Source organism: Plecotus auritus (genome assembly GCF_963455305.1).
Source record: "Plecotus auritus genome assembly, chromosome: 3".
NCBI lineage: Eukaryota > Metazoa > Chordata > Mammalia > Chiroptera > Vespertilionidae > Plecotus > Plecotus auritus.
In genome coordinates this window covers 144193681-144215447 of record NC_137772.1, presented here as the reverse complement: position 1 = coordinate 144215447, position 21767 = coordinate 144193681, and the positions used below count along the sequence as shown (strand labels likewise).

Sequence of the window (21767 nt, the reverse complement as noted above, 5' to 3'; positions counted from 1 at the left end):
AACTGTGTGGGTAGGGGACAGCCTTGCTAGTCCCTTCAGGTGCAAGGACCTTGTCAGCTTACACCCGGTCTCCAACAGAGAACCACTGCTGTAAGGCATACTTAGGCATAATCTTTCTGTGTGTCTAGAAAGAATATCACATATATAAAACATTTTTTCATGTGAGACTGTGTGAGTTTAACTATAGGGACAGGGCCAGCAAATGAATCACAGAACCCAGTGCAAAATGTAAATGTGACATCCTTTGTTCCAAAATGATTAAAATGTCAAGATGGGAGCTGCCAAGTACTAAACCCAGTGTGGAGCTCTTTTTAGGGCAGGCCGTATGCCCCTGAAGCCAGCCCTGTGGTGGATTTATATATGGGGCTCTCCCTCTTCAAATCCTAACAGCGAGTAATGCTCCCGGCACAGAGTAGGTGCTCCATAAAGGCTTGCTGACTGAATACACATATCCTTATCTAGAAGAATTTGAAAGTGTTGCACTTACATAGTACCATCACAAAATCACTCTAAATTTTGAAACATAATGAAGATGAGGAGTCTGAAGCCAGTTAATTGTGGTTTTAGTGAGTGATACAATTGGAAGGGGAAGTAAGGAGTCGTTGTTGCCCCAAATTCTAAATTGAATGGTTCACTTCTGGTCCAGGTTGATTTTCAGAACTTACTTAGTTTTCTATTTCAAACATTTTTGAAAAAGCAAGTTAGAGAGAGATGATCCTGATCTATTCTATTTTATATTATCAAACAAGTCTTCATTTTATTCAAGGTATAAAGCATTGTCTTTCAAGACAATATTCCATACACCATAAAGGTGATAGATTCTATCAGTGGTGCATGTATTTTGTGAATTAACTGTATTAACTTAAAATAGGCAATTTGGTATCAAGAGAAACATTTTTGTTTCCTTGATGCAAAATCAAATATATGTATTCACATAACATTTATGTGATTACCAGTAAGTCCACTTTCAACTCGCAAGTAGGAGACAGATTTTTGCTATCAGTGTTCTTGTTTAATGTTTTATAGAAAATAAGAATTTGAAAATGAGCTTTAAATCCCAAGATAATATTCCTTAAAGGATAATAAGGCATGTCTTATATGAAGGCAGGTCACTTTTGAGAAAATGGTAATTCTATTTTCTTTTTTGCTGACTTAAGAAAGTTCTACAGGTCTCTAAAATCTTCATGTACTGAACATATAAATGAAAAGAGATATGATTGAATTAGTGCATGAGTGTGAGCCCTCTAAAGGGGTGGGAGCAATGTAGGATCTTCAATTACTCTATCCTTTCTTCATTTTCTCAAGGTCAAAATAGACTTTTGCTATAAAGGACAACAATAATATAAGAACAGCTCACATCTTTATAGTAGTTATTTTTATTTTTCAAAACAATGTTTTTTGTTCTCACACTATCATTTTTAAGAAAACTAGGTTATTTTTATTTCCTCCAGGGAATTGTGCATACACACACTCAACAAAATTTAAGGAAAAAGAGAAGCAAATGTGTATTGGAATTCAGAGATCATTTAGAATAGATTTTTTTCTACCACTGTTTAAAAACATTGTTATTTTAATACGATATTACTGCCACCAAAATATATTCAAATCTCTAAAATTTTAAGTTTATTATTAATTTGTAAGCATTATCAGAAGAAATAAATGATTAGTTCAGTAGAGATGTATCATGAAGATTTTCAATCTTTTAAATTTCCTATAAATCAGCATCATTTTCTTAAAATTTGCAAATGTAAGGTACATGCTATAATTGCTTAATTAATATTTTCTGTATAAGAAACTCAAAATATATGGTAGTATTTAACTACATTTTGATTTTAATATCTGTGATATCCCCTGAATTCAGAAAATAAGTCACAGTAAAGTTCTAAACTGCAGAATATTTTGATATTTTGAAATATTTGATATGTTGAAAAACCAAATTAATAAAAAGTTCATGGAGTGATGTATTATAATTTCAAAAGTTTTATGTTACATGTAACCAATGACTCCAATGACTCTTAAACTTCACTAATGTAATTCAGAACCTTTTTGGAATAAAATAATACATTGTGGTTATTTTGCCAATTAACTGGTTTCTTCCAGACAAATTAAATCCAAAGATCACATTTCTGCAAATATTCTGTTCTTGATATGTCTGAAGAAAGAGACAGTTAATAAGATTTGCAAAACCTGGAAGAAAAGGAAACAATAGCAGATCAAAATGTAATCAATAATAATTTACAATGTCAGCATTTACTGTGTAATCACTAAAATGCATTCTGTAAAGGGAAAAAAGATCAAATAGCGTGAGAAATTTCAGAGTAAGGTACATATGGTTGTTAATGAGAAGTCTGCAGAGAGAGTCTTCTAGAGTAACCTCGTTGTCACCAAGCTCATTTATAGAGGGGACTAGAATGAATAGACTGTTAAATTTTAATTACATGGACTATCATTGGGCTAGCTGCCTTGATGAACTGCTGATCTGTTTTTTGTTCATCTTTCTAACCATATCATCAGTCTTACAAAACTGCCTCTTTTTGGCACAGGATTATGAAAAGTAATGTGTAAAAGGTAGATAGTAAAGGGAGCACAGATACCACCCCTCACCTCAGTCTTTCCTTACACTCCTCAGCTTGGACACAAAGCATTTCAAAATCACTATGCTAATGCTTGTAAGAATGTCTTGGTTTACCATCATTCGGCGATTGAAACTGTCATCCTACTTTGCCCAAACTGTGCATTATATGTTCATTCCAACGTTATAGTCTGCACTGTAATAATTTGTCCACTTACAGTTTTCTTGAATCCATAGCCTTTACGTGCTTATCAGTTGTCACTGAGACTGGAAAATGAAGTCTTGCTTCTGAATCTCAGCTCTGTAGCTGGCATCCTTCAGGTCATGAAATATGTCTATGTTGCTTCCATTGTATCTCTAAAATCTAGTACCGTATCTGAATGACAGCAGATATTTACCACCCTCCAAATTTTCTGAATGAATGAATGAGTCTATGAGTGAATAGATTTACTAATGTCAAACATCTGCCTAGATATCAGAAGTCTGCCAACTTGCCAACATGGTGCCCTGGCTGCTGAGATAGGAAGTATTTTTTAAATATACAAAGCAGTGGAATTATATGATACTGGCCACTGTGACCCCTTATTAACAATCCCCCACTGACTTAACTGATTTAGGGATGTCACCTCCAGCTGGACCTATCCCTCTCTTGGTGCTAACAGTCTCAAGATCCTGGCTCCTATTCGATTAACTTGTTTGATTAGGTCTCCAGCTGTTTGTTCCATAGATTATTCTGTATTATTTATACTTAATATTTTTATCTTTAAAAACAGGAACAAAACCTTACCTCTGAAACCAAAAGTCCAAAGTTAATTCCAATTAATGATAAAGCATTAGCTTGATACCATGTGTTGATTTTATTTTTACAACCCTAAGGAAAAAAAAGTCACTTGGAGATTGACATAGTTTTATACGTAATTCTAATACCAATAAGAAGAGACGTAGAAATTAAACATTTACTAAACTCTGAAAAGTCAGTGTCTAACTGGACACTGACTTTTCAGAGTTTAGTAAATGTTGACAGTACACCTTGCTTGCTACTTTTAAAGTTACTAAGATGTTGTCATGCAATTGAGATCAGAAATTTATTGTTTTAGAGGAATTTAACTGCAGATAAGTGTAACTTAATAGGGTATATAACCAGCACCTAAAATGATTAGTACCCAAATAGCAGAAGCTTCAAAAAAAATCCTCTAGTCTAGCCAGGTGTGGCCCAGGGGTTGAGTGTCAACTTGGGAGCCAAGAGGTCACCAGTTCGATTCCCGGTCAGGGCATGTGCCTGGGTTGCAGGCTCAATTCCCAGTGTGGGCGTGCAGGAGGCAGCCCATCAATGATTCTCTCTCATCATTGATGTTTCTATCTCTCTCTCCCTCTCCCTTCTTCTCTGAAATCAAATAAAAATATTTTAAAAAATTTTTAAATCCTCTATTTATGAATAAATTATATAATTAAAAGATACATGTTAAAATTAGAATGACATTAGTAAATAAACTATGCAAAGTATTAGAAGTTCTTGGGATGGAAATCTCTAGTTCATCAATATTCCATACCTCTAAATAGTCATTGATCCAGGTGAACCTGTACTCTCAATTTTGCCAAATTTACCTGAATACCACTTTTGTCATTGCTGGGATCCCCTCCCTTCAGTTTCTGCCAACCTCCATACTCTTTAATACTGGTATGGCAGCTCTACGACCAATAGTGAGAGTTGCCCATAGTGCCTCCTTCCTCTGAAAGGATTTGGAAAGGAAGGTTGAGGAGAAAGGTTGATGGCATCCCAAGTTCTAGTAGCACTTACCAGTAGATCACATACTCCCACAAAGTTTACTTATTTCTTATACTAGAGGCCCGGTGCATGAAAATTCATGCACTGGAGTGGGGGTCCCTCAGCCCAGCCTGCCCCCTCTCACAGTCTGGGAGCCCTCAGGGGCAGGAGGCAACTCGGCAATCAGGGGAAGGCGATGCCCCATCACACCTCTGCTGCTGCCACTGCCGGCAACACAAGCCTCAGCCGGCCCTGGTTACCTGAGCCTCGGGCAGCCCTGGGTGGCTGGGCAGCCACCATCCGAGGCTTGCCTGCACCTTGGGCTGGCCCTGGGAGGCTGGGGAGCTGAGGGGACTGGGGACTCTGGAGGCAGGCGTGCAGAGTGGCCGAGCCCACCTAGGGGTGGGTCCGGTCTTGCCGCGTGCCTGCCGCCCTAGTGGGGATGAGGGGGCTGGGCCCTGCCATCTTGTGGCTGTGGGTGCTGCCATATTTTAGGGCGTGGCAGTCATTTAGCATATTCCCTCCTTTTTGGCTGTGGATGCCACCATCTTTGAGGGTGGGGAAGTCAATTAGCATATTCCCTCCTTATTGGCTGTGGGCACCGCCATCTTTTGCGATGGTGTGAGGGTCAATTAGCATATTATCTTTTTTTATTTTTATATATTTTATTGATTTTTTATAGAGAGGAAGGGAGAGGGATAGAGAGTTAGAAACACCGATGAGAGAGAGACATCAATCAGCTGCCTCCTGCACAGTCCCTACTGGGGATGTGCCCGCAACCAAGGTACATGCCCTTGACCGGAATCAAACCCAGGACCCTTCAGTCCACAGGCCAACGCTCTATCCACTGAGCCAAACCGGTTAGGGCTTATCTCTTTATTAGATAACATACCTGAGAGAGTACTGCAATCACCTAAATATGAGTTCAATTTAAGTAAGTCACTGAAGAACCTAACCCCCAGAAATAACATTGTCTTTATATAAAAATTGGCTCAGAATTCTAAATTGACTTGCAAAATAAAATTTTTAAAAAGGCACTTTAAAATATTTGTAGCTTCTTTGACTTATCTTTACCTCTAAGTAAGTTGCATTCAGTGGCTCATCACAAAACCACTTTCTTAATGTAGAATTCGTGCAAGAACATGGTACCTGTTCTGAATTTTCTTTATTCTCATTCTTTAACCAATCTGTGTAATTGTGTTGGCCACAACACTGCAACTAGGAAAAAGATTTTATGAATTTTACCATAAAATATTCAAAATGCAGTTAATTATAATGCCCATGCACATTAAAGTGTTTTCATGATAAATTTATTCTCTGTTAAAGTGTAGTGAATTAAGTAAAATGAGTACACATTTGTTTAATCCAGTCGTTGGCAAACTGTGGTTCACGAGCAACATGCGGCTCGCGAGTTTGCCGCTCTGTTGACTAATGAGTTTGCCGACCACTGGTAATCTATTACATTGTTGCTGCTATTGTTGATGTCAACAAGAGGTAAAGATCTCTACTTGATAAGTGGGCTATGTTTGGCTGAAATTGTTATATCTGAATTTATTTATAGGAGTCCAGAATGAAAGGTATGCTTGATTTACCAAATCTACAACCATGTTTCGGGCCAGAACATAGAAGAAAGAATCCTCTTCTGAACTATAGCAGTTATCTTTCTTTATATTTATCCCCACTATGCTGCCATATGTGTTTAATATACATTTAGAGGGTTAATCTACTTTCTTTAGGATTAGTGTGAGATGTTAACTTTCAGTTTTGTATTGTGTGAAAAACTGCAACAAAGAACCAAAAAGGTGATAAAGAAATAGTCATAGAGATGATCAAGCATCTAATAAATGTCTCATTTCCTATCCTATTGAGGTGGGAGGGTGTGAAAAAAATCAGTTTATATATTTGACACCTAGAAAACAAGAGATGGTTAAAGTGAATATTTCATTGTTTTCTAAACTTGTTATTGAAAGTTATAACATTAGTATTGTCTATGTCATAACATGTACCAACAATTTTGACAAGAACTTGGGAATGTTGAATGACTATAATAGTGCTTTAGAGCTTGGATATTAAAAGTTAGTTAAATCAATCAAACCTACATATAATATACCAATTATATTCATGGTTAGGAACTTTAAGCTGAATTCTCATTAATGATAGTAATGTCATACATAGAATTGTTTTCCCGTTTATCAGTTTATGACCATAAAAAAAAAAAGGTTGTAATGCAATCTGGAAATGGAATACCTCTACAGTTCACATACATCAGAGAAAACATATGCAGAATAAAACATTTATAATTACATTTCAATTCTCCTAAAATGCATTTTGTTTAGTAAGGGTACTAAAAATAATGAACTATTTCTATGTGAGGCATCTAAAGTGGCAGTTAAGAATACAAAATCTAGTGCTGGATTGTCTGGGACTGGATGTTGGCTCTGCCACTTATTAACTGGGTAACGCTGGCTCGGTTACTGAATCTCTATGTCCTCCATCTATAAAATGAGAATGATAGTTTGACCTCATTGGTTGGAAGGATTAAGTGAGTTAAAGCACTTACAAAAGGAGCTGGTACTATGTAAATGTTTGCTACTTTCTTTATCAAGCACTTATTATGCTACATTCCAGGTGCTGATCTCTTCCTGTAAATTAGATGGCTGATCATACCAATTCCCTTCACTGCCCAGAAATAGCTGAACTGTTCAATAATAACCCTAACAACATTAGCTAATAAGTATTAGCTCCTTACTATGTTCCAGATCTAAGGGTTTCTAAATATTCTGTATATTACTTCATTTATTCCTGCCAACTAGAGGTAGGAGTTATTCTGCCCATTTTACTAATATGAAATGTGAAGTTAAGAAAATTACTTGTCCGGGATCACAAAGCTACTGTGGTAATCCAAACATGCAGGCTCAAATGGGAGCCATCATGCCACTCTGCTGCTAGCTAGGACTGTGCTCACACTTACCTCCAAGGGTGCAGGAGGACTAATGACCCTACTTGGCAAAGACCACCAACACTTTTCTAGGGAAACCAGGTTAAAATACACATCACTTAACCCAGAAAAGGAACTGTAAATAACAAAAGGAAGATACAACTAAGATCTGTAAGTGGAGACAATGCAATTATACTCTATTTGTTTTGGAAGAAATAAAAGAATGTCTCATTTCTCAGTCCCTATCCTCTACCCTTCCCTCTATTCATATCTACCCTACAGTGATCATCTCTGACATCTAATTTTTAGTTTTATGCTAATTTTATCTTACTGTTTTTTGTAAAGCATTCAGAATAGTCCACTTAAGTATGTCTTCAGGCACATCTTTAGATCCATACTGAGAAATGACTAAATCAATTTCATTATGCCATACTTGCTGAACCTGTTGAAAATTATATAAAAAGTGAAATTTTGATGGGAACTTTCCTTATGTCTCCTCATAAAAAGAGTATTCAAAGTTAGTTTTTTGTTTTCTGCTTATGTCTAAAAGCTTTTTTTCTTCCTTATACCTATTTTTAGCAATCTCAGTGAGTACTGATTTATTTGGTTTTACTTAACCCAGGGGTGGGCAAACTTTTTGACTCGAGGGCCACAATGGGTTCTTAAACTGGACCGGAGGGCCGGAACAAAAGCATGGATGGAGTGTTTGTGTGAACTAATATAAATTCAAAGTAAAGGAGCGGAGGGGAGAGCAAGAGAACCCTCCTCTCTTTCGGCTCCGCGGGCCAGATAGAACAGCTGAACGGGCCGGATCCGGCCCGTGGGCCGTAGTTTGCCCACGGCTGACTTAACCATTCAAAAGTTCATGACTTTCATAACTAATCTCTAATTTGGTTCCCCAAAATGCCAAAACTTAGAAAGAACAGATACTATTCCCATTTTATGAACAAGAAGACAAATACTCAGCCGAAACCGGTTTGGCTCAATGGATAGAGCGTCGGCCTGCGGACTGAAGGGTCCCGGGTTCGATTCCGGTCAAGGGCATGTACCTTGGTTGCGGGCACATCCCCAGTGGGAGGTGTGCAGGAGGCAGCTGATCGATGTTTCTCTCTCATCGATGTTTCTAACTCTCTATCCCTCTCCCTTCCTCTCTGTAAAAAATCAATAAAATATATTAAAAAAAAAATTAAAAAAAAAAGAAGACAAATACTCAGAGAATAATTATTTGCTTTGTTTACATGAATAAGGAAGAGGAGCTGAGACGTCTATATATGTTTTATTTAAATTCCAGTCTAATAACATTTCCTTATATTTTGCTGTCTTTGAGTAATGAAAATTAAATAACTGGTGAGAATATTATAATAATTAAAATATCTGCACAAGTCAAACCCATATGCAGTTACTTATATATCTATGCTTTAATATATGTAAGAAGATTAGAATGACATAAAATGTTACTTAGAGCTATATGTTATCTAACTTATTCTCTAAGTTAATTTTTATTTAGAATAGAAAATGATGTTTTGCATTCTATAGTGTTGCCAGGAGAGGACAGACTCAAGTTCTCATTTACCCTCTAAGCATTATTTGGGAGATCCAAAGCACTTATGAATCACACCTTTGTACATAAGAGTAAAATAAGTTTCCTAAATAATCTGTGTGACTACTATATAAATAAAATTCCCTCACACATATTTAATTTGACAAACATCCTTTGAAGCCCTAGTGCATCTCCAACACTGAATTAGGCATTGTGAATGGCATAAGAGATTTAGAAGCTCCTAAAAGTTTAATCAACTTTGAATGTAGAAGACAAATCAATGTAAACAAAGCTGTTCTTCTCTGGGATGAGTTAATAGGGGTTCAAGTCCAGGCTGTCATTTGGCCATGATATATTTAAGCAAGTATTTCTCCTCCCAGAGCCTCAGTTTCCTGTACTAGAAAGTAGGATTAACAGTGCACCTCTAAGAGGATCAATAATATAATGCCTAGAACATGCTTATCACAGTCCTGGCTCATGGTAGTTATTATTAAACTAGAGGCCTGGTGCACAAAATTCATGCATGGGTAGGATCCCTTGGCCTGGTCGGCAATCAGGGCCGATCGGGGCCTTCCGGCTGCTGGCCTGGACCTCCCTTTGTTTCGTGCTGCCCCCTGGTGGTCAGCGCACGTCATAGTGGTCATAGTGAGTGATCAAACTCCTGGTCTCCCAGTGGAACTCCCAAAAGGACACTTTGCATATTAGCCTTTTATAAATATAGGTGATTTTTATTATTCTTAAAGTAGATAGAGAAAAGTATGTGAATAATACTTAAGTAAATATGGGTGAGGGTGATACACTACATTTATGTGTTAGGGTTTCTTAAGTATTATATTATATTCAGGTTTTATCACTAGTTCTATCAGTAGTTAGAAGCTTATTGGTTGGGAACTGATGCTTTTCCACCAAAGCAGCTTTACAGACCTTACCTGCTGTACACACACACACACACACACACACACACACACACACACACATTTTGGATGTAGAGAGAAGAAATTTTAGCTACAAATGCCAGGCCATTAACAACAGGCCCTGAGTGGTTAGATACCCAGGGTAGATGTTAAGTATAAGATAGCTAATAAAGGTGGAGGGCAATGGTACCCTAAAGGAAGATTTTGTTAGGTTTGGCCCTTACATAGGTACCTACATATAGAGATAATTTGAATGCTTGGAAGCAAGAAATTAATCAAGAGCTCATTTAAAATTAATGAAGGGAAGGAAGAGGCCTCTTGAGTAGCTACTCAATGACAGGAACTTTGAAAATTGTCAGTTTCTTTGTAAGGTAAATAGGCATTAACCAGAGGATACAGATGAAGACTAGGCTTCAGGCTATTAAGTATCTAGTCATATGCAAATCTGTATGACTTCAAGTCCATGCTCTTTTTACTATAGGACAATTCCACTAATACAAAGACAGCCCCGACTACCCTGAAACAGACATTTCTTGAAGGATTAAAAGTAACCTTAGGCTGTAATAGGTAGGTTTTGTTATGAAAAGTTTCTTCATGCAATTTATTATGTGTTATTTTGAATTTACCTAATTAATTTAACTATCTTACTCATGGCCACACTGGTGCAAAATACATGAATTATTCAGTCTATCTTTTTTTCCAGTCTACTTAATGAAATAATTAAATTTTAAATGAATAAAAGTTGAAAATATTTCCTTATAGAAGAGAATATAGTGATTGGGTCAGCAATGGTAGCCAGGGTGGGCTGGGGGGCCAATTTTGGATTTCCCACATTCAGCATCTTCTCCTCTACCTCCACATTCTTTATTATTTGTACATTCTCAGTCTTCTGCAAGCAGAGTAAAAGACAAGTTCCCAAACCCACCCTTCCCATCTGACACCTGGTTCCCTCCTGTACAGAATTCTAGTACTTTCATTGACTCTTTTTACTCCCAGAGACATTTATTTTTAGCTTTTAGTATAGGCTTATAGGTCTCAAAAATCTAATGTATTCAATTTTCTTTAGATTAAAAAAAAAAAAAAAAAGGCTGATCTTTCCATACCTCCTCTTTCTTTGTGAAGATGAGTGCTGAAAGTACAACCTGAACACCAAGGACCCACATTAACAGTACTGCATACTAAAACAGAAAAAAAAAAATAGAGATGACAACTATGCTTTTAACATATTTTTAGATGCTACAATGATGGGAAAGTGTAGACCATAAGAAATACTCAGTCTTAAAATACACATAGGTATTGCTGAAGTTTCCAGTTCTCATATACAATATCAAAACTATTAAAACAAAACAGCAAAAGAAAAAAATATCAGTGAGCATTTGGATAAGAGCAAGAGAGAAGGAAGTGATAGAACCCTCACAGATTATGTGGTCTAAGGAGATGTTGATACCATCTTCATTCAGATCTAAAACCGTCACAGAAGGAAATTCAATTAGTCAATTCCCTTGACCAGAGTAGACTGAAAATCAGTGTCTACCAGGGGTGGGCAAACTTTTTGACTCGAGGGCCACAATGAGTTCTTAAACTGGACCGGAGGGCCGGAACAAAAGCATGGATGGAGTGTTTGTGTGAACTAATATAAATTCAAAGTAAAGGAGCAGAGGGGAGAGCAAGAGAACCCTCTGCTCTTTCGGCTCCGCGGGCCGGATAGAACAGCCAAACGGGCTGGATCCGACTCGCGGGCCGTAGTTTGCCCACGGCTGGCTCTAGAGTGACCACCCAGACCTTCACTGCTACATGAAAAGTAAGTATTTCTGCATTCTTCCCAGCAGGACACAATCACTGCAGTTAAATTTATTATTTATCTTCTTGACAGGAGAGTGCCTGTGAATTAAAATTAATTAGATTTAAAAGAAATGTTAAACACTATTGTGGGAACCCCTTTCACGTCCTGTGTGGCTCAGGGTTCCGGTTCAGGGTTCGGGTTCTGGAGAAGGCCGCACACAAATGAAAAAAGACTAGAAAAGTATTAATTTGGGAATATTGGGGGCCAGGCGGGGAGTCCACCTCTAGTGGGAGGACGACTCCCCGCTCTGGCCTTGCTATCCATTTTATTAAGTCTATGGGATACACCCATAGCCTTTAGGCAGGAAAATCCAATAACAGAAATTTACATAGGAGAAACAGAGGTGGAGGCTGCTTCAGCTAACAATGTCTCAACTAAACAGTGAGCGAACTAGCTCTGATGTTTCAGAGCAATGAAGGTTGTTGACCAGCCTTCCCGGTTCCCTGTCCATATCTTTCTAATTAGTGAGACAATGATCAGTTTCCGGCAACTATAGTCCATTTAAGTGTGTTAGTTGTGATCTATAGCTACCACATGTATGATAAACGGCTCATGTTCAGTTTATATTCCTGATTGTAATTTATCTTTTCTTGTTATGTCTTGGGAGAGAGAATACTAGCCAGAGGCTAGAGTTTGCTCTTCTCAGCAGTTATATTTCTCTTTGTTAAATAATAAATTTTGATCTCAGTTATAAGTCAGTTTCCTACATGGCATGCGCACAAGGAGGAAATGTGCTGACCACAGGATGTGTTTCCTTTTGCATGCTAAGCTACAATGCTTGTTGACTTGAATATACTTTATACTGATATTAATTAATCTTCACATTCCTACGTTAGTTAATTGTAGTTCACCTTAAAAAACAGATCCCTATTGACTTTGTACTAAAAATTAATATCTAAGTGCACAAGTATTGAAGTACAGATTTGATCCATGGAAAACGCTCCCCTCAAATTCTACGTAGAGGTCTTTCTTGGAAGGGGTGGATTCAGTTGCCTTATACCCAAGAGAACACTGTACTGAAATGCTGTGATAACATAAATCATTCAGTTCAACTGTGTGACTTGGACATTCAAAATCAAAGATATACTTTCAGGCTATTGAAATGAAATACATACCAGAATTAGGAGCCATCTGACTTTATATTGAATTCCCAAATAACCCAAGAGAAAAAGAAGAACAATAGCTGATCCAGTTCCAATCAAAATTCCAAAAATATATACTATCAAGTGATTACTTTCATCTGTGGAAATAATAAAATAACTTATTATTAAGTAATATTTGTTTTCTATTTAGTAATAAATGCAGCAACCCAAATTTTCTCTAAGCAGCTGTTGCCAAACTACTAGGATTCTTTCTCACTCTTTTTAAAACTTTTTTCTAGACCCTCTTACTTACTTACAGAAACAACTTTTCTTCTTTTAATGGCATGATGGAGAATTTCTTCAGTTTCTGAAGAAATCTTTACCTTTGCCTTATCTTAATTAACTTCCATAAAAATAAGCATTTTTTTCTAATGAATGGAGTTTTTAGGGGTAAAATAGGCAGGTTTAGGAAGTTTTAGGAATTAGGGGGTCCATGGGGGAGAACCACAGAGCTGCAAAAGCTGGGAGCAACCAGAAGGCACACAGTCGCAGAATAAGAAGGCTGGGACCTGCCAGAAGGTATACATTTGCAGAATAAAGGGAGAGGAATCCACTCATTCACAGAATAAAGAGGAAAGCCACAGGGAATAGAAAAAGAAAAGGGAGAAAAAGACGGGAACCCCATGTGGGGTTTGAGCTCTGAAGCTGCTCTAGTGACCAATCAGAGGGGATATCAGGACACAAAGTACTGCAGTCTTCATAAACCTTAGGAAAGAGGGACTTATTGGGTCTCTCTCCCTGTCCCCACGTGGGACTCTGTGCTTGTTTCCTAATAAATTGCCACCTTTTCCTATACCACCTTTTGTCCGTGGCTTCATTCTTCAAATCCACCTGGACAAGAACCCGGGAAATCACCTTTGCATCCTGCCCAGAGGAAAAACCATGTGTTCCAGTTTAATTTTCATGTTTCACTAAGATGAACTTTTCTACAACTAATGTACATTCAAATATGCATTTCTTTTATTTATTCATCAAAAAAATTTAAGTACCTAAATTATGTTCAAAGGCTACCCTGAGTTTATTGCTAATATGGCCCTATTAAAGCTAGATTTTATTCTCTCCACATCTAGATTGAGCTTTCTGTACTAGAGGGATATCCTATATCAGGGATCCTCAAACTACGGCCCGCGGGCCACATGTGGCCCGCCGAGGACATTTATCTGGCCCGCCGGGTGCCGCTGCCTGTCCTGCTTAGCAGCCAACTCGTCCCGGGCCCACAGTGCGCATAGGAATTTGTTCATAGTTTTTTTTTTTTAACTATAGTCCGGCCCTCCAACGGTCTGAGGGACAGTGAACTGGACCCCTGTTTAAAAAGTTTGAGGACCCCTGTCCTATATAATAAAAGCCTAATATGCTAAGTGTCCAGTTGTCTGGTTGTCCATTCAACCAATCAAAGTATAATATGCTAATGATATGCTAAGGCCGCTGAACCACTGGCTATGATGTGCACTGACCACCAGGGGGCAGACAGTTGACTGGTCGACCAGTCGCTAAGACGTGCACTGACCACCAGAGGGCAGACGCTCTGACCAGTAGGTTACTGAGCAAGATAGGCCGGACACGCCCTGGAGCCCTCCCACAGTCCCTCCCCTATTGGCCAAGCTCCCGCGTCCCTCCCCCGCCCCGATTGTGCACCGGTGGAGTCCCTCGGCCTGGCCTGCGCCCTCTCGCAATCTGTGCTGAGGGACCGTTCTCCCCCCCCCCCCCCCGTGCATGAATTTCGTGCACTGGGCCTCAATAGATTAACTGTTAAATGCTTATGCTATGGCACAGACTGTAGAACACTAAAAATTGGTAAATACTTGTTTAAAAGCAAGAAGAATAAATACATAAAATATGCCATAGGTTCTATGGAAGAGAAAGTGGTGTGCTGGAGCCACTTGCTCTGGCTCATGAAAGGCACTGTTGCCCTGGCCAGGTGGTTGGAGTGTCACCCACACACCAAAAAAGGTTGCAGATTCGATCCCCAGTCCAGGCAGGTATGAGAGGCAACCGATTGATGTTTCTCTCTCATATAAATGTTTCTCTACTGCTCTCTCGCTCTCTCTTTCAAAAATCAATAAAGCATATCCTCAGGTAAGGGGGAAAAAGGCAACTGTTAATTTTTTGAAAAATATGAAAGCCGACTCACTTCACATTGGCACTTTAAAACTGACCATTATAGTAGTGGTTAAACCATAAAAATCAACAAATACCATCAATCAAAACTCTCCATCACAAAACCTGTTAAACAATTAGCAGCATACTTTTGGGTACAAGAGCACCTAATCCAGTAGGGGTGGGGAGGAGGTAACACCCAAATTTAGGCTTTAAATGATAATTAGAAATACCTACAGTGGAACAGTAGAAGCATCTGGAGGCTCGGAACAGCGCATTGTGTGTAGGAAGCCCTGCTTTGCTGGTGCTTACTGTTTGAGGCTGGTGAGAATGGGGAGGTTTGGCAGGGGACACATAACGGACATGTTATGTGGTATTTGCTAGTCCTCTTCACCAGAATTAAAACCCATGAGGACAGGACCTTTATCTTTCTTGTATACAACTGTATCCTCAGCTCACAATAGCAACCAACATATAAAATATGCTCTATAAGTGTATTTGTCATTTGAATAGATAATGGCAATGGGTAGCCAGAGAAAGGCGTTTCATGTTACATAGCTAAATTTGCCTTTTAAATGAATTACTTCAGTGACATTTGGAAGATGGCTGAGAAAGGAGATAAGAGCACAAGGCTATCAGAGGCTATTGCAGTGGCAAAAGACAATCGAGGACTTTAGTTGGCATGGTATTATTACAGATGGAGAGGTGAGGGCAGAATACTTTTAAAACAGGTAAATTAATTGAAAGATGGGATAACAAAGAGGGGAGGGCCAAACATTTCTTGCCTCAAAATGGTTATTTTCAATTCCACATCCTGAAACCATAATTGAGATTTTACTATTTTAAATACATGAATAAAGTGTGCAACTTTAGGCTTCCATCTTTAAATAAAAAAATCACTTGCCTTCTACTTCTCTTTTGCACATCTCACATCCTAGAAAGCAAACCTGGTGTTGAGCCAGTCAAGGACAACTTTAGGAAATAGCAGAGCAACGATATAGAAAGAACTGAGGTTTCTGAATGACGCAGCAATCTCTCTCAGATTTGTTACATTAAATATCCATTTTGTTTGAAAAAAACCTTCAAGAATAAGTTTCTGGCTACCTTTGCAGGGGTTTTTCATAAGTAAGAACATTAGGGTTAATGAGAATTATCTGTCAAGTCCAAATGGAGGGGGAAAAGGAACAAAAAATGAGTTGCACACAATTACTCCATTATTAAATTAGTGCTCTGCCCAGTGTCTGGCACAGTCAGTACTACCTAAGTGGAGATGACTATTGTCATTATTATGGGAAAGGAAAGAGAAATAGAAAGGTCCACACACCAATTTACTTACAAATCCCTAGTGCACTCAGACATCATGAATACTTTTCTATAAGCAAATAATTATATAAAGAGGAGAGAATAAAGATACTAAGCACTTAGGGATAGCTGAAGTTTAACTACATTATTCAATACTTTGTAGCACTGTATTACATATTAAACCTTTTTATTTAGCTTATTTTTTCTATAAACATGTTTTTTTCTTACTTGATATTCATTAAGAAATAGGTTGGTGGAGAGAACCAAGATGGTGGTGTAGGTAAACACCTAAACTGCTGCCTTGCACAACAATTTCAAAACTACAACTAAAAGACAAAACATCTATCACCCAGAACCATGGGAAAGCTGGCTGAGTGGAAGTTCTACAACTAGAAGGAAAGAGAAAAGAGCACTGAAACGTGCACAAATGCTGAAAAGCTGAGGTATGGAGGCGCGTGAATTGGGCTGGTGACGGGTGACTGGGCTCGCTGCTTTTTTCAACCTGAAGGGAGACAAGCTCCCGATTACTCTGAACTCCAGTTTCTGGGGAGACACGGGGGACCCAAAATCCTATGGGGAGAAGCTGGACTGTCTGCCATCGGGTCGGAAAGTGAGGGTGGCTTTCTTGCAGAGGTGCGCGCAGCAATCATTGTTCACTGCACTGGGGTGCGGGATGCGGGGACTTGGAAACACGGAGACGCAGAGACGCAGAGACGGCTGACTGGCAGCCATTGCTCTTTGCCACACCCTAGCCTAGTGACTCCCTGAGACCCCGCCCCGCACAATCTACAAACCCACCCAAGCTTCACCCAGTGGCTTTTGTATATAAATGGTCTGCCTTATCGCAGCTTAACCTAACAAACTGCAGCTCTGGTCAGACAGCTCCAAAACCTCCAAACCCCAAGCAAAGAGGAGAAAACTGTAGTTCTCGCTGTAGCTCCTGCTGGGTGGCTTCAGACAGTAGCTGACCAGCACCCCATTGGAGACCCAGAAGCTAGTGTATCTAGTGGTCAGTGTGAGATGACACCAGATTTCAACTACTCACATCCATAAGTGGCACATTCAAGGGGCAGACTCAGTGAGCACCAAAGCCCCACTGAAACAAGTCCTGCCCCTTATAAGCGTGTCTCCAGCACAGCAGTTCTTCCATTATAGACACAGTGGGTCCTCACAGCCAATTGGCCTGGAGGTCAATTCCTCCCAGTGTACCAATAGCAATCAAGGCTTACCTACACCAAGACTTTGCACTAAGCCCACAAAGGGGTGCACCAAGAGTGTCCACCTCAGGTGATAGGCTGAACCACTGGTCACCTACCACAGAAAATCACTCCATCAACACAGGGAAGCAGCAAAATGCGGAGACAAAGAAACATGTCATGAATGAAAGAAATGGAGGAAAGCAAAGTACTGGACATAGAGTTCAAAACCACATTTATAAGGTTACTCAAGAATCTTCTAAAAACCGCCGAGAAACTTGATGAGACCTCCGAGGAGCTTAGTGAGACCTTTAAGGACCTTAATGAGAATGCCAAAAAAATGGAAAAGGACCAGTCAGAAATTAAGCATTCACTGTCTGAAATAAAGAATATACAGAACTTCAACTGTAGATCAAAGGACTCCAAGAATCAAACCAAAGATCTGAAATATGAGGAAACAAAAAACACCCAACCAGAAAAACAAAAAGAAAAAAGAATCCAAAAATATGAAGATAGTGTAAGGAGCCTCTGGGACAACTTTAAGCGTACCAACATCTGAATTATTGGGGTGCCAGAAGAAGAGAGAGAGCAAAATATTGAAAACCTATTAGAAGAAATAATGACAGAAAACTCCCTACCTGGTGAAAGAAATAGACTTACAAGTCCAGGAAGCACAGAGAACCCCAAACAAAAGAAATCCAAAGAGGACCACACCAAGACACATCATAATTAAAATGCCAAGGGCAAAATACAAAGAGAGAATCTTGAAAGCAGCAAGAGAAAAACAGTTAGTTACCTACAAGGGAGTACCCCTACGACTGTCAGCTGATTTCTCAACAGAAACTATGCAGGCCAGAAGGGAGTGGCAAGAAATATTCAAAGTGATGAACAGCAAGAATCTACAACCAAGATTACTCTACCTAACAAAGCTATCATTCAGAATTGAAGGTCAGATAAAGAGCTTCACAGACAAGAAAAAGCTAAAGGAGTTCATCACCACCAAACCAGGATTATATGAAATGCTGAAGGGTATTCTTTAAGAAGAGGAAGAAGAAGAAAAAGGTAAAGATAAAAATTATGAACAAAATGACAACAAATACATACCTACCAACAAGTGAATCTAAAAATCAAGTGAATAAAAAATCTGATGAACAGAATGGACTGATGAATATAATAGAATCAGGGACATAGAAAGGGAGTTGACTGACAATTCTCAGGGGGAAGGGGGTGTGAGGGGTGTGGGAAGAGATTGGACAAAAATCTTACACCTATGGATGAAGACAGTGGCAGGGGGTAAGGGCATGGGGTGGGGTGGGGAATCAGGTGGAGGGGAGCTATGGGGAAAAAATAGAGGAACACCTGTAATAATCTGAACAATAAAGATTTATTTAAAAAAATTATACCAACTTCTGTGATATGGCAAAAATATTTATTAAAATTTTTTCCAAGTTTAAAAAAAAAAAAAAAAGAAATAGGTTGGCTCTTGTAATAGATGGTTTTGCCATATATTTAATAATTAGCAGTGTTGTCCAGTAGAACTTAATGAAATGAAAGAAAAGTTCTACATATGCTATATCCAATAAGGTAGACAATACCCAATAGCCATATATAGTCATTGAGTACTTGAAATGTCGCTTCCTTTCTGCCAACTGAGTATGTTTATATGAAAACTAGGGCCCAGTGCATGAATTCGTGCACCTTGAAAGGAACTGTGGGCCAAGAGGCTATGGTAGGCACAGGGACCGGTCTCAGCCCATCCTCTGTGTCCCCACCCAGCCCCTCCTGCCGTGGCCCCAGTCCCCTGTCAGCCGGCAGCCCTGCTCCCACTGCTCCTGCTCCCATGCACTGACGGTGCCAGCCCTGCTCGCACTCACTGATGGCGGGGAGTAATGGGGGCTGGTGCCAGCAGTGGGTGCGAGCAGCGGCTGCTGCCCCGATTGCCCCCCAGGAGCAGGGGGAAGTGGAGAAGTCCTCAGGGGTGATCAGGCTGGCAGCCACCGCTTGCACCTGCTGATGGCGCCGAGTGATCAAGACTAGCACTGGGCACCGGCAGTGGGTATGAGTGGCGGCCCTGGCGCTGGCTGCTGGTGCGAGTGGGGCTGGCGCTGGCAGTGGGTGCAGATGGCAGCTCTGGTGCCATCAGCAGGTGTGAGCAGGGCCGGCGCCAGGAACAGGTGCAAGTGCCAGGTGGGACCATGGCACATAGGAGCAAAGAATTTTCAGTAACCACCAGAGGCTTGCCTTGGTCTGGTGCCCCCACTCACCTGCTCCACCATCCCACCACAGCCAACATCTACCATGTTCCGCACAAGCCACCTGGTGGTCAGCGCATGTCATAGCTACTGGTTGTCTGGTTGTTCCGCCATTTGGTCTATTTGCATATTAGCCTTTTATTATATAGGATAATCCTTAGGCTATTAACTTCAGTCCAGAGTGACCACAGCATACCATGATATGGTAAAATAAGGACAATGTAAAGATATAACATATTTTAAATAAAGTTAAATGTATTCACTTACTGTATTCAGATTTAGAAAATATTTAAATATATATTTACATAAATATGTAAAAACAAAAAATATTATATATTAAAATATATTTAATAAATACTGGAGACATGCACAAGATATCTGAACAAACACACTGGGGAAAGTATGGAAATGCATTTGGGCCTTTGCAAAAATCAGAGATGGATCATGTCTCTCTCTTTGGAATTTTACTCCTCTCACTTTTTTCTTCAGAACAGCTGTTGCTGTGCTTCAATTTATAAGATAAAATATGGCTGCTGATAGGTTATATGTTTCACAATCTTGGATACCTGGGGTGAGATTAATCCTAGAGTCTTTTGACCTCAAGTTCAGAATTCTATGGGAAATATTGGTATTGAAATAAAATTGGCATAAAACATTGTGTAAGTTTAAAGTGTACCATGTGTTGGCTTGGTACATTTATATACTATAAAGTGATTACTATAGTAGCCTTAACTAATGCCTTTAGCCTATCACATATTTATCATTTCTTTTTGTATTGTGAATAGTTAAGATTTAGTCTTTTACTATCTTTGAATTATAATACAGTGTTGTTGACTATAATTACTACATTGTGCATAAAGTTGCCAGAATTTATTTATCTACTAATTATGTTTGTACCCTTAAACAATATATCTCCAATTCCACTACTCCTTAACCCTGATAACTACCATTCTACTCTGTTTTTACAAAGTTGTTTTTTTTAATTCTACATACACTGAGTGGCCAGATTATTATGATCTCTGAATGCATAATAATCTGGCCACTCAGTGTATATCCTATAATATAACAGAAGGCTAATATGCAAATTGTCCCCTCGACCAAGAGTTCGACCAGCAGGCAGGCCGGCCAACAGCCGATTGTCCCCTCCCGTTGGCCAGGCTGGCCAGACCTCACCCATGCATGAATTCATGCACTCTAATACACACACACACACACACACACACACACACACACACACACACACACTGAGTGACCAGATTACTATGCGTTCAGAGATCATAATAATCTGGCCAGTGTGTATGTCATATCATATAGTATTTGTCCTTCTCTGTCTGTCTATATCACTTAGTATAATATTTTCAATGTCTATACATTATGTCACAAATGGCAGAATTTCCTTCTTTCTCATGGCTGAATAATATTCCTATATATGTCTGTCTATCTATCTATCATCTATCTATCTCCTATCATCTATCTATCTCCCATCTTCTTTATCCATTTGTCCACTGATGGACACTTACGTTGTTTGTATAGGAAATATATTTTATTTCTAAACATGTGGTGATGAGAATAGATGGTAACTGAGGTTTAGAAGAGAATATTTAACTTGGGCAGTGAATCTATGTTGATCTCCATTATCTTTTCAAGTCTTCCTTGTAAAGGTCCAGAGTTAGTAGAATAATTACAATCTTCCATTTCTCTCATTCCTCTTGTCCAAAATTCCTAGTTTTCTCTCTCAAAATTTTCTCTACTTTATGGTCTTGGATTTAAGTTCTGTCATTTAATAAGGTGTTTCTAAAACCAAATGACAAAGACCTTCAGAAAAAAAAAAAATTGAATTTTAGAGAAGTACTGCCACCTGCTGAATAAATCATGCATGCAATTGTTTAAAATGGAATGCCTTGTTTAATTCAGAGAGGAAAATGAAAATAGGTACATACTTAGAGTAGTGAAAAAATTATTTCTATCTAATAAAAGCCATGCAGCAAATCCCATGAGTAAAAGTCCAAGAACCTACAAAAAAAAGTCAATGTGATTTTTAGTAATTGCTAATAAAAATTCATTGCATTTTTTCTAGATAAAATAATTTTGAAGAATCTTACCAGGAAAGCTCCATTAATGAGGTTAAGAAAGTATTTTAAAATTAATGATTTGCTTTTCCTTAACATTCTTTTTCTCCCAAGATACTGATGATTCTGAAAAGATA

At 38.9% G+C, this 21767-nt stretch overlaps 1 protein-coding gene across 1 annotated transcript; it reads right to left on the bottom strand.

Annotated features, from left to right (window-relative positions):
* Nucleotides 1-2118: 2118 nt before the first annotated feature.
* TSPAN19 (tetraspanin 19) lies at nucleotides 2119-21729 on the bottom strand (the record flags this gene model as incomplete). The annotated part of the gene is made up of 8 exons (XM_080661116.1): nucleotides 2119-2187; nucleotides 3360-3443; nucleotides 5412-5555; nucleotides 7607-7717; nucleotides 10833-10907; nucleotides 12688-12812; nucleotides 21502-21574; nucleotides 21664-21729. 8 exons carry the CDS (start codon nucleotides 21727-21729, stop codon nucleotides 2119-2121), a joined length of 747 nt encoding a protein of 248 aa, XP_080517242.1.
* Between the last annotated feature and the right edge of the window lie 38 nt (nucleotides 21730-21767).